This window comes from Palaemon carinicauda, chromosome 4 (genome assembly GCF_036898095.1).
Source record: "Palaemon carinicauda isolate YSFRI2023 chromosome 4, ASM3689809v2, whole genome shotgun sequence".
In the NCBI taxonomy this organism is placed as follows: domain Eukaryota; kingdom Metazoa; phylum Arthropoda; class Malacostraca; order Decapoda; family Palaemonidae; genus Palaemon; species Palaemon carinicauda.
The window spans coordinates 93350812-93364038 of record NC_090728.1 but is presented as its reverse complement, the minus strand read 5'-3'; the positions used below and the strand labels follow the sequence as shown (position 1 = coordinate 93364038).

At 32.5% G+C, this 13227-nt stretch overlaps 2 protein-coding genes across 3 annotated transcripts in view; one reads left to right on the top strand and one right to left on the bottom strand.

Annotated features, from left to right (window-relative positions):
* The window catches only part of LOC137640062 (carbohydrate sulfotransferase 11-like), a 317805-nt gene that overhangs the window by 77547 nt on the left and 227031 nt on the right, over positions 1 to 13227 (bottom strand). The window lies entirely within an intron of this gene.
* LOC137639567 (piggyBac transposable element-derived protein 4-like) lies at positions 9184 to 9981 on the top strand. Its single transcript, XM_068371830.1, has one exon. The coding sequence runs from the start codon at positions 9184 to 9186 to the stop codon at positions 9979 to 9981; it is 798 nt and encodes a 265-aa protein (XP_068227931.1).

Below are 13227 nucleotides of genomic sequence, written 5' to 3'. Positions count from 1 at the left end.
CTTTACAGATTCTCCTCTGTCCTCATACACCTGACCACACTGAGATTACCAAACAATTCTTCTTCACCCAAGGGGTTAACTACTGCACTGTAATTGTTCACTGGCCACTTTCCTCTTGTTAAGGGTAGAAGGGTCTATTTAGCTATGGTAAGAGGCTCTTCTAGGAGTAAGACACTCCAAAATCAAACCATTGTTTTCTAGTTTTGGATAGTGCCATATCCTCTGTACCATGATCTTCCACTGTCTTAGGTCAGAGTTCTCTTGCTTGAGGGTACACTCGGGCACTATTCTATCTTATTTCTCTTCCTCTTGTTTTGTTAAAGGTTTTATTGATTATATAGAAGATATTTATTGTCATGTTACTGTTCTTAAGATATTTTATTTTTCCTAGTTTCCTTTCCTCACTGGGCTAATTTCCCTGTTTTCCCTGGGCTTATGGCATCCTACTTTTCCAATTAGGGTTGTAGCGTAGCTTAGCAGGTAATAGTAATCAAAATAATAAATGTTCCTGTTATTTATATATAATTTTTTTCTATCTTTACATCTTAGTTTCAGTAACAATAACAACATTAACAAGAACAGAAACAGCAACAACAACAACAACAACAACAATAATTTAATTTGCAGATCTGAAACCGGAATGAATTAATCACAATATTTGAGGTTGTTTCCAAGCGGCAATGACCTTTAGTCAAAGTAATCATTCCCATGACATTTGCTTCCATGCGGCAAATAGCGCCCAGTTATGCTATCTAAATATATTTCTGTAAAATGTCCGGGTCAATAATATATCAATTTAAAAAAAAAAAAAAGAAAAAAAAAATATATGACGTTTTATGTAAAGATAAATTTCTTAATTTGCTTTCGATACCATTCCCTACTGGTGTCAGTTACTGTTTATTCAATAAATTCCTCACCTAAATGGCCATATCACCTATTGCAAAAGGATTATTTGCAATAAAAAAATAGCCATTACGATAAAAATATTATGTCGAGCTTCGGAGATGGTCAATAAGCAAAAAACGAGTATTGACAGAAATACTAGCGGCAAAACACCACATCCATTAATCGATACATCTCTATAATCAAATGTAACCAACAGAGAATTATGAAATATTGTTAAATCGATATTGAACCACATTTCTGACTCACGCTTCGTTGCTTCCCTGGGCCTCTTCATATATAATCATATCAAATACCACGAAAACTTGCTTTCATTTTCCCGTTAAGATTTCATTACAACTGTGTAATTAGCGAGTATGTCATCTCAGCGAAACGGTAACCTCCACATTTTTACTTTAACTGGGAATCGTGAATAAATACCCAGTGTACTACTACTACTACTACTACTACTACTACTACTACTACTATTATTATTATTATTATTATTATTATTATTAGCCAAATTACAACCCTAGTTGGCAAAGTAGGATGCTATAAGCCAAAGTAGGATGCTATAAGCCCAAGGGCTCCTACAATGAAATAAACTACAAGGAAAGCAATGAATAACTATAGATAAAATATTTTAAGAACAGTAGCAACATTAAAATAGATATTTCCTATATAAACTATAAAAACAATATTAAGAAAATAAATAAGATAGAATAGAGTACCGAAATGTACTTAATGCGAGAGTTCTATCCCAAGACAGTGAAAGACCATGGTACAGAGGCTATGACACTACTAAAGACTAGAGAACAATGGTTTGATTTTGGAGTGTCCTTCTCCTAGAAGAGCTACTAACCATAACTAAAGTAATTTCTACCCTTACCAAGAGGAAAGTAGCCGCTAAACAATTACAGCGCAGTAGTTAAGCCCTTAACTGTAGAAAAAAGTTGGATCACTGTCGTCAGGTGTAAGAGGATAAAGGAGAATGTGGAAAGAATAAACCAGACAATTCGGTGCATGTGAAGGAATAGGAAAATTGAGCCGTGACCAGAGAGAGAGAGAGAGAGAGAGAGAGAGATTCAATGTAGTACTGTCTGGCCAATCAAAAGACCCAGTAACTATCTGGCGGTAGTATCTCAATGCTTCATACACCTAAAGGTTTATCATCAGTGTTTAGAAATTCCTAGATACACTACGCTTTCCAGTGTGTATTTTACGTCATATATCTAACACTTTTTAGGTCTACGTTTCCTAATCATTCTACAAATTTAATTATACTCTACTGATATATCGTTAATCATGTACTTCACATAACAGAACCGCATTAAAATATAGTTATTCATTTACGTTTATATTTCTATTCATGCATATCAATGAAATTTTCCGCCCTATATGTGAGTAATTTTCTGATCAGACACACGTGTGCGTATACTAGTCTATAATATATATATATATATATATACATATATATATATATATCCTCCTACGCGTATTGACGCAAAGGGCCTAGATTAGCTTTCACCAGTCACCTCTATCTTCAGCTTTTAAATCAACACTTCTCCGCTCATCTCCTACTTTACGCTTCATAGTCCTAAGCCATGTACGCCTGGGTCTTCCAACTCTTCTAGTGCCTTCTGAAGCGCAATGAAATGTTTTGTGAACTAATCTCTTTTGGAGAGTGCGAAGAGCATGACCAAAACATCTCCATCTACCCCTCACCATGATCTCATCGACATATGGCACTCGAGTAATTTCTCTTATAGTTTCATTTCTAATCCTGTCTTGCCATTTCACTCCCAATATTCTTCTAGGATTTGTTCTCAACTCTACAAAACCTGTTGGATATTGTTTCATTGTTATACCCTGACTCATGTCCATACTGTAACAACGACCTCACTAACCTGATATATATAGCCCGACATCGTGTGATATTTCATGCATTCTGGTAAGCAAGTATTGCAAATCCTGAGGTGTTCTGCTAATAAAGACAGCATCATCAGCATACTTTAGGTCTGCTAATTTCCTATTAACAATCCAGTCCAACCCTTCTCCACCATCTCCGGCTGTTCTACGCATTACGTTTAGCAGGGCTCCACAAGGCACTGAAAGAGTTGGAAGACCTAGGCCTACATCACTGAGAATATGAAGCCTGAAGTAAAAGATGAATGGAGATGTCTCGAGGTAAAGACGACTGCCCTTTGTGTCAATAGTCGTAGGAGATAATATATATGTATATATATATATATATATATATATATATATATATATATATATATATATATTGTATAAACGTGAATACATATATACATATATAAATTTGTAAAATACATATGCCAATAACTAAATATATTTTTACATGTATCTATACATATTACATAATTGTTTGAATAATCAAATACATATATACACATACATTTATATATATATATATATATATATATATATATATATATATATATAACCTTCGAGTAGACGAAAAAGACGACAAATTTGATAGGCAGACAGCAAAAGACATGAAAGTATTTCCAATAAAGTCATCTAAATAAACATGACAGTGGGGACACATATTGACCATTTTCTCGCCCGTAAGCCAATTGCAATGCAACGTCCTTGGGCTCCTGCAACAGAAATTAGGTCCTGACTGATGCAGTGACCTCCCCGAAAATGGAAAGGGTCAATACTAGCGGGGCGCAAAAACAGCATTAGAATGTCAATCTACACCAGATAGTGACGTTTCGCGTTCAAAAATACATTGGTTTCTCACAATGGAAACATACAGCCCTTACACACGAGTCTGGGTCAAGGTTAAATATAAAAAAACACGTTTGTTTTTATAATTCCAAGTAAAAAAAAAATATAAAAATTCTCTCTCTCTCTCTCTCTCTCTCTCTCTCTCTCTCTCTCTCTCTCTCTCTCTCTCTCTCTCTCTCTCTCTCTCTCTCTCTCTCTCTCTCTCTTGTCAGATGTAAATAAGATAAGAGGTTTGCATTCCATTTCTTTGAGTACGAACTCATCATGAAATATTGGCTATAATCATATATATATATATATATATATATATATATATATATATATATATATATATATATATATATACAAACACATATATACATATAGACAAGTGTATATATATGTGTAAATATATACATATATATATACATATACATATATATATATATATATATATATTTACATATACATAAACTGAGAGAGAGAGAGAGAGAGAGAGAGAGAGAGAGAGAGAGAGAGAGAGAGAGACTTTAATAAAATTATTTCTCCCAAATTCCTATTCATGAAAATATATTTGACACACTTAGTTAATAAAAGGATAAGATATTTGTCAAACAACCAGATATTGATTCATGACCTGTATGCCTGCCAAAACAAGAGAAATATTTTATAAATCTGTTGGAAGTTATTCAACCCTGAATAGCCAGCTCGCTTATCTAACCCAAATTTCATCTGGTCTTGTCAGAAAGTCGAAGTCGTTCGTTTTGATAACGAATATCGTCTTTCCCCGGAAACGTCAGCATTAGCAAAGAAACTGTTTCCCGAATACCAGAATAAGCGTCTTTGACATACGAGTTGCATGACAAGGCTGGGTAAGCAATTTGTCTTTCCAAAAACAACAACAACAAGGGGTGACCCTGAACTGGCTTTTAATTACTGAGGGTATTGCGATGTATTTTTTTACCTCCTCCGGTAGTGAATTTTTGAAAGAGGATGTGAATTTCTATTCAAGTCAACACAACCTTATTTAGTTCTCATGCATGTGTGATTTTTATTCTAAATATCTAGGAAATAAAAAAAAAATGGTTTTTGAAGTATTAAACTGATATCAAATTTTGCATCGCAATTTCAGCAAATATTACTTCCAAATAAAAGAGAAATATCTAAGAAAGAGACATTAATATGCATGATTTTAATTGACATTTTAATTAACATTTCATGAATACAAAACACTTGCCTTAGTTCAAAATGAAAATAAATCTATGCAATTATAAATGCAAAGACGCACGTGCTAGTGTGATTCGAAATAAACAATTTCAGTAAAAAACGCATGAAAATTCACTACACATTACAAACATTTCAAACGACATTCAATTGAAGAGAATAAATGAACGGATAGAGATCCTTGTTAAAAAGAGATTATAAAAGTTATAAAAGAGAAACAATTCTGAAATAAAATAAATTTCATAACCATGGGATGAAATCTATCGGGACATCCCTGGGTCAACTAAAGTTGGTAAACATTGTTGAAAATCGATGACCACGGGTTTGCCATTCAAAGGCCAAAATAATTTGATACATAGGAATTTAATACACGAGTTAAAATAATAATAATTTTTAGTTTATTTATATATATATATATATATATATATATAAATATATATATATATACACACACACACACACATATATATATATATATATATATATATATATATATATATATATATATATATATATATATATATATACAGTATATATATATAATTTTAATTGAGTAAAAGGTCACAGCATTTCAAGAAAGCTATAATCTACATCCCTGAAGGAATAAGTAAAAGAAAAGTTCTTCCCAAAAGAAAGCAATGACATGCCTTCTTAACTGGATTAGACGGCTAAGATTTCGGTCAAAGACCAAGCCGTAGATCACGTGAGGATAAAAGTTTGAGTTAAAAAAAAAAAAAAAAAAAAAAAAAAAAAACAGGCGAACGGACATTTTCCAATTGAGCATATTTGTTCTTGTTATGGTATATTTTAAGGGTCAAAGGTCAAAGACAACAAACTGATTCTCTATGACGGGATAAAAACTGATACGACCCTGACCATGTGTCACTTACCGATGACATAATCAGATTTGAAGGATCACACAAATACAGAGTGATATTTCTCTGCCAACCAAACAAACACATGAACGTTGTGGATAAACTTTTATCATTGTGTTTCGTTAGTAACAATTCCTACATAGATTAAACCATTGGGAAGCATGAATGCAGCAGTAATGGTTCATTCATTATTATTAATTTCTTATCAAAGATTATTTATTGCATACACATACGTCTCTCTCTCTCTCTCTCTCTCTCTCTCTCTCTCTCTCTCTCTCTCTCTCTCTCTCTCTCTCTCTCTGTATGTATACATACATATATATATATATATATATATATATATATATATATATATATATATATACACACATTATAACAGTATATATAAATATATATAGTAATATTCATAATATATACACTATATATACATGTATATATAGTGTATATATTATGAATATTACTATATATATTTATATATACTGTTATAATGTATATATATATATATATATATATATATATATATATATATATACATTATAACAGTATATATAAATATATATATAGTAATATTCATAATATATACACTATATTTACATGTATAAGAAGAAAATACGTTAATACACCTTTCCTTAGATTGGTCAACATTTAAGATACTGTGCCTATATCAAACAAAATTACAACCTATTAGAAAAATATTTCATTAACTTTGTTTTTCGTAATATTTTTCAAAAGGATTTTCACGTATTCGACGCCATCTTGGAATGAATTAATCAAATAAAAAACAAAACAAAACAAAAATATACAAAAAGGAAATTCGAAGGAAAAAAAAAATATATCTTGGTTTTCCCTGCGGAGAGCTTTTATCATTATCCTGACAAAACGAATTCAAAGAAGATATGTCTATAAAAAGTCAAAATATTTTATTCACGCTTTCGAAAGTATCTACGATTACAAAATAATGTGAAGGAGTGAAATTTATTTTAATATATATCAAGAGGTAATTAAAAGAAGGATAAGCATATGGTGGGGAGCTTTGGGGAAATAAAACGAGGTTATGAAAAGTAAAATGTCACTTCTTTAGAAAGAAAAGTCCACGTTGACTGCGATTGGCAACGCAGTGAAACGGCCCAATGGGCGTTTTTAGGCCCATATAAATCAGTACCCAGCTAGCTATTGACGTGAGAAGTGTCATGGTGTATCCGTAAGGTAAGCCGAGTGTTCAGCCAGTGTAAAATGCGTGACTTTATGTGGTACACTTCGCCTGACATAAAAAAAAGTCTTAATTACAGGCGTTGTGTACCTAATATGGACATAATAGAGGTGGTCATATATGGCTCATGTCGCCCAAAACGATTAGAGACAGTTCTGCTGGCATTGTGTGCCAAATATGGTCACACTGGATGTTCAGTTATGGTGCATATCGCTCAGACTGATCAAGGGAATTACCGGATGCACCGTGTACCAGACGTGGCTCAGTGTGACTCTAAAAGGCACACAACGCCCCGAATGATTGCACGCGTTACTATATGCGATATGTACCACATGTGGTCAACTGAAAAATGTGTAGAATTTCAATATATTGTTATTTTATAACAGATTTTTTAGTCATTTGGTGTTTTACAAACAATTTAATCGCCAGACACACATGCACACACACGCACATGTATGTACATGCACACACATATATATAACACCCTTGTATGTTTTCATATGTGTACATAAAATTTGTAGTACACAAACATGAGTGTATATAGGTATATATATAAACATACACATGAATATAATACATATAAGATGTACATACATGTTACAGACACACACATTAGGAAACATATATACAGGCTGTATTTTTGGCAATATACATTTGTATTTTGCATAAATAAAAGTATTTATATACAAGTCAATTATTTAGGTCTTCTTCAGTTCTTATTCATAGATCTGTCCATCTGTATATGGTAGCCCATTTTTCTATACCTGTCTATCCATATATGTACATACATACATACATACATACATATATTCACACTTTTTATGCGAGAAGAATAAAATGTGGAAAAGAACTCTTTCTTATCTCTGTATAAGAAAATATATAACACACACATGCATATTGTAAACACTCATATACAAATATAGTATATTATATAATAGAAAATATTAGAAAATAAGATAAAGGAAGTAACAGAAAAGGAATGGCACATATACACACACAAAATGGGTAGAATATATATGAATATATATATATATATAATATATATATATATATATATATATATATATATATATATATATATGTATATATACATATACATACATACATATATAGACTGATATACAAATTACCCATTGTCCCAATATGATGAAAAGTTAACATCCCAGAGAATATTTGAATTCTTGCCTTCCTTTTAGTACCGTATGTATGTATGTATGTATGTATGTATATATATATATATATGTGTATATATATATATATATATATATATATATATATATATATGTGTGTGTATATATATATATATATATATATATATATATATATATATATAGATATAGATATTCCTTTCTCTGTCATTTTTACTAATTCCTCTCTATTATATATATACACACACTATTTACACAAAAGTGTACATATGCATACAATAAACAATTTATTTCTCTACAGAATGATGAAGACATCTTCATTCTATGGAAAGCAGTCAAAAGAAGCTAATGACACCAATACAGATAGAAATGAAGACAACAGTGAAGACTCTGACACTAGCTCTTCTTCCAACAGTGAAGACTTGGATACTAGCTATTCTTCAGACAGTAGCTCTTCTAGCAACTCAAGTCATGAAGAAATTAGAACTACAGTTGATAGTGATGACGAACAAAGTCAAGAAGATAAAAACGAGCAAAGTCAAGATGATGAAGATGATGATGTAGTAACCAGTGGCACAGACTCTTGGGATTCTGTTAGTCCAGCACATAGGTCTTTTATTTTTACTGGAACTGAAAAACTTTTATGTCGTCCTAATCCAAGTGGTCCAAATAATTCAGTTTTGCCAATTGATCTTTATAAACTTTTTGTTTCTGATGACTATATTTCTGAAATTGTTCAAGAAACGAACAGATACGCTAGTCAAATATGCCAGTCACGAACACTTACAAGAAGGTCACGCATGAAAGCATGGGTTCCTACTGATTCTGATGAAATGAAGAAATTAATTGGTATTATTCTATGCATGGGCTTAGTACAATTACCCAAAATTGAGCTATACTGGTCTAAGAAGAAGGTGTATGACTATTCTTTTGTGTGCAAACACATTAAGCGGGATGATTTACACTATTGCTAAAGTGCTTCCACTTCAATGACAATGATCTGGATGATAAATCAAATTAGTACAAAAATCAACCTCTCCTTGACAAACTGAACCAAAGTTTCAAATCAGTATATTCACCTGGAGACAGAGTCGTCATTGATGAGTCAATGATTCCGTTTCGTGGCAGAGTGACCTTTCTACAGTACAACCCAGGTAAATCCAATAAATATGGATTGAAAATTTACAAGCTGTGTGCACCCAATGCCTACACATGGAATTTACAAGTTTACTCTGGAAAGTCTACACCCTTGCCATCGTTCAGCCACTCGGAGTCAGTTGTTTTGAAGATCTGTGATTCTTTGTTGCATCAAGGTTTGATAGTTTTTGCTGATAATTTTTATACATCTCTTCTTCGGGCTGAAAAGCTTCTCAAAGAACAACCCTATTACTGTGGTACACTAAGAAAGCGTCGAAAATTCATACCATCAAGCCTTCTAAATGCCAAGCTGAAGAAAGGAGAGGTAGTGTCACAGCAGAATAAGAATGGAGTAATGGTTTATAATTGGAAAGACAAGAGAAATGTGCTAACTATTTCAACTATTCCTGAACACTCGGGTGAACTTGTACCATCAGGCAAAAAGAAACGAACTGGCGAGGACATTATGAAACCAGAGTATTTTCAAGCTTATAATAAAGCTAAGAAGGGTGTGGACATGTCGGATCAAATGTCCTCCTATGCTACAGCTCTCAGATGGACCTTGAAATGGTATCGTAAAATAGCAGTAGAATTGTTAACTGGAACATGCATTGTGAATGCGTGGGTTTTGTACAACAAATACTTTTCTCCTGGCAAACCCATTTCGATAACTGATTTCAAGGAGACTATAATAATGTCACTTCTTACAGGAACACAAGAAGAAAATGTGAAGCCAGGTCCAAGGCGTTCACAAATTGAAGGAACATGATCTGAACATTCCCTGACTGAAGCTACTGGCCCCAAAGCCAAGACAAGAAGGCGTTGTTGTTCCTGTTATGAGATACTGTCACAGAATGAAGGAAGTTCTGTAGCTCGAAAGAAAGCACAAAGAGTAAACACATATTGTGAGAATTGTAAGGATAAACCTTTCCTTTGTCTCAGTTATTTCAATTTGAAACATTCAGTTTGAAGAATATAGAGAAATTTGTGTATTTCATGTTTTTCTTATGTAGAAGCAAAACAGAAAGAATGTTAACTTTATATTTTTACTCTAAATACTACATGAATCCCTTCATCATACAATATATGATTGGATATTTTTTTTTACCAAGAAAAGGACACAATTATTTTTTTTTTAAAGTAAAATGTTTACCAAACTGATTTATTTTTCTATTGAATTTATATAAATATAATCTAGGGTTAAAAGGATAGCATTTTTATTGATCTAATGATAATGTTTTCTAATTTTTTTTACTGAAAGAAAGAAAGACTTATAAAAAAAATATGCCTCTTTTGCCAGCATATGAAGATTATTTTCAGCAATAAATAGTGTTTAGTTAATGTTCTAGTTTATTCTAAAAAAATTTCCAATATATTACTATAATATTTTGGTGGAAAAAACCCCATTTTGATTAAATTTTGGATACTTGAAAAAAATATATAATTCTTAGCATGTGTACCACATAGGGTACACATCGCTCATTCAGAGAGTCCCCTGTGAACCATATATGGAGCACATCGCAGTCAACGTGTTAATGAGATGGTGCTTCCAGCATTAACTTATGCATCAGAAACAAGCTAGTTATAACTCTAAAAACTATGGAAACCGTAATGATGACAATAACACTAGGAAACAGAAAAAGAGCAACACGGATACGAGAGCTAACTAAAGTAGAAGATATTTAACATAAGAAAAATTAATGGACGTGGGTAGGACATGACAATAGATGAACGTGAACATGAAGAATAAGAGAATGAGTCCCTGTATACTGCAAAAGAGACATGTCTGAGGCCTTTGTTCTGCAGTGGACTGGTAACGGTTCATTACTTACACACACACACACACACACATAAATACTTACATACATATATATATATATATATATATATATATATATATATATATATATATATATATATATATATATATACATACATACTGTGTATTAATTCAATTAAATTTTCATATCTATTAGATGTTTAAAAAGGTTTTTGGGAAGCTTTCTTTATATAATCACAAGGAGAAAGATCCAGGTTTATATCACAGATCTAGTTAATAACGCCTCTCCATCAACCTGAGCATTCCCTTCAATCATATCGTACATATATGAACACACACACCCATATATAACAACAGATACAGTCGCTTCTAGTCCACTACTAGATAAAAGCCTCAGCCATGTGCTAATGAATGTCAGGGGTATGGCCAGTTTTCATCAATATGCTTTCCAGTACGAATTGGTAATAGTGGGAGACACTAGTCTGATCGCTTACAGCAAACCAACCAAGTATGGGGGTCCTAACTAGTACAGCTTTTCTTAACATGGACATATATATATATATATATATATATATATATATATATATATATATATATATATATATATATATATATTAAAGGAGACAAAGACAGAAATTGTTTGTTAAAAGTTTTCGAGGAAATAATTGAAATTATAAGTAGAGCATGCTAAATATTCCAGTGAGGTCAAAATAAAAGCCATGGATGACGTGAGAGGATATTTAGACAGTAAAGTAGATAAGGCTGATAAACTATGAATTCAGGGAGTGGCTATGGTATAAGAATCGCTGATAGAATTAATAATGAAATCTTTACGAAAGCAAAGAAGAAGCATATACCTATAAAAAGAGAGGTGGGTCTGGTATAACACCAGAAGATAAATAGAGGCCGAGTTAGATGGAACACTTTAGTTACGTCATGAATAGGAGATATGAAGGAAATAATTTGATTGGTATGCCTGAAGCTGAGAAAGACCTTGATGTGCCCATTAATGAAATCATTGTGTTTGAAGTCGAGGCTATTATAAAACAACTCAGGCGATAGAAAGGCCCTGGGTACGATGGAATAACTGATGAGATGATATTGGCCGAAAATGAAGTGACCCCAGAATACTTATTTTGTAAAATGTGGCATGATTATTCAAAAGCAGATAAATGAAAACTAGGAGTGTTGGTGAACATAGCAAAAAGAGGAGACCTGACCGCCTGCAATAATTAAAAGTCATCACACTTACGTCAGTTGTTTCATGAAAATATGTAAATTTAGTATACTTATTCTAAATAGACTAGAAAAAAGATTGACGAAAATCTGAGAGATGAACAAGTAGGATTTAGAAAGGTTAGAAGTTGTACTGACCAAATTTTCATTTGAAGACATGTGGTACATCAATGTCTAGAATATGGAAATCCACCATTGCTGGCATTTGTGGACTATGAAAAAGCCTTTGATAGTGTGCACCTGCCACTTTTGTGGAGAGTTCTCCGTTGTTATGGAGTTCCTCTTAAATATGTAAATTTGATTAAGTCTTCATGAGCATGGTGAGCGCAAAGTTAATGTTAGTGGAGTCCTATCAAATGAATTTCCAGTGAACAGCAGAGTAATTCAAGGGAATGTGTTGTCACCTATGTGGTTTATCCTCCTCATAAATTTTGTAATGCGTAGAACAGTTGGGGATGGTGCAGAAGGGTTGAACTGGATTGGTAATATGAATTTAGCTGACTTAGAGTATGCCCATGACGCTGTCCTTAATAGCAAAATACCACAGGATTTGCAATGCTTTCTTACCAGAATGCATGAAATATCACAGGAGGTTGGGCTAAACATAAATAGAAGAAAGATAGAGATGGTGAGAACGGAATATGCTATGGAAAATAAAATACCTTTAGAAGGAGAATGGATTAATGGGGTAGAATCATTTAAACGTTTGGGAACTATAAACGCTAATATAGGGTTTTTAGAATTGGAGTTTAATGAAAGATTGAAAAAAAAGCAAATCAAACATTGGCTAGGTTAAGTAAAATTAGACATCAAATCACTTGAAATTACATAAAAAAAAATCCGGCTATATATTAGTCTAGTGAGATCTGTGTTATAGTATGGACATGAGTCGTGGTATGAAAATGAAACAATATCCCGCAGACTTTGTAGATTTGAGAACAAAGCCCTCAGAAGAATATTTGGAGTTAAAGGTCAGGACAGCATTAGATAGGAAACTAT

What these genes read in the sequence shown, in the direction of transcription:
- LOC137639567 (XM_068371830.1), top strand. Translation starts at nt 9,184, where the DNA reads ATGATTCCGTTTCGTGGCAGAGTGACCTTTCTACAGTACAACCCAGGT.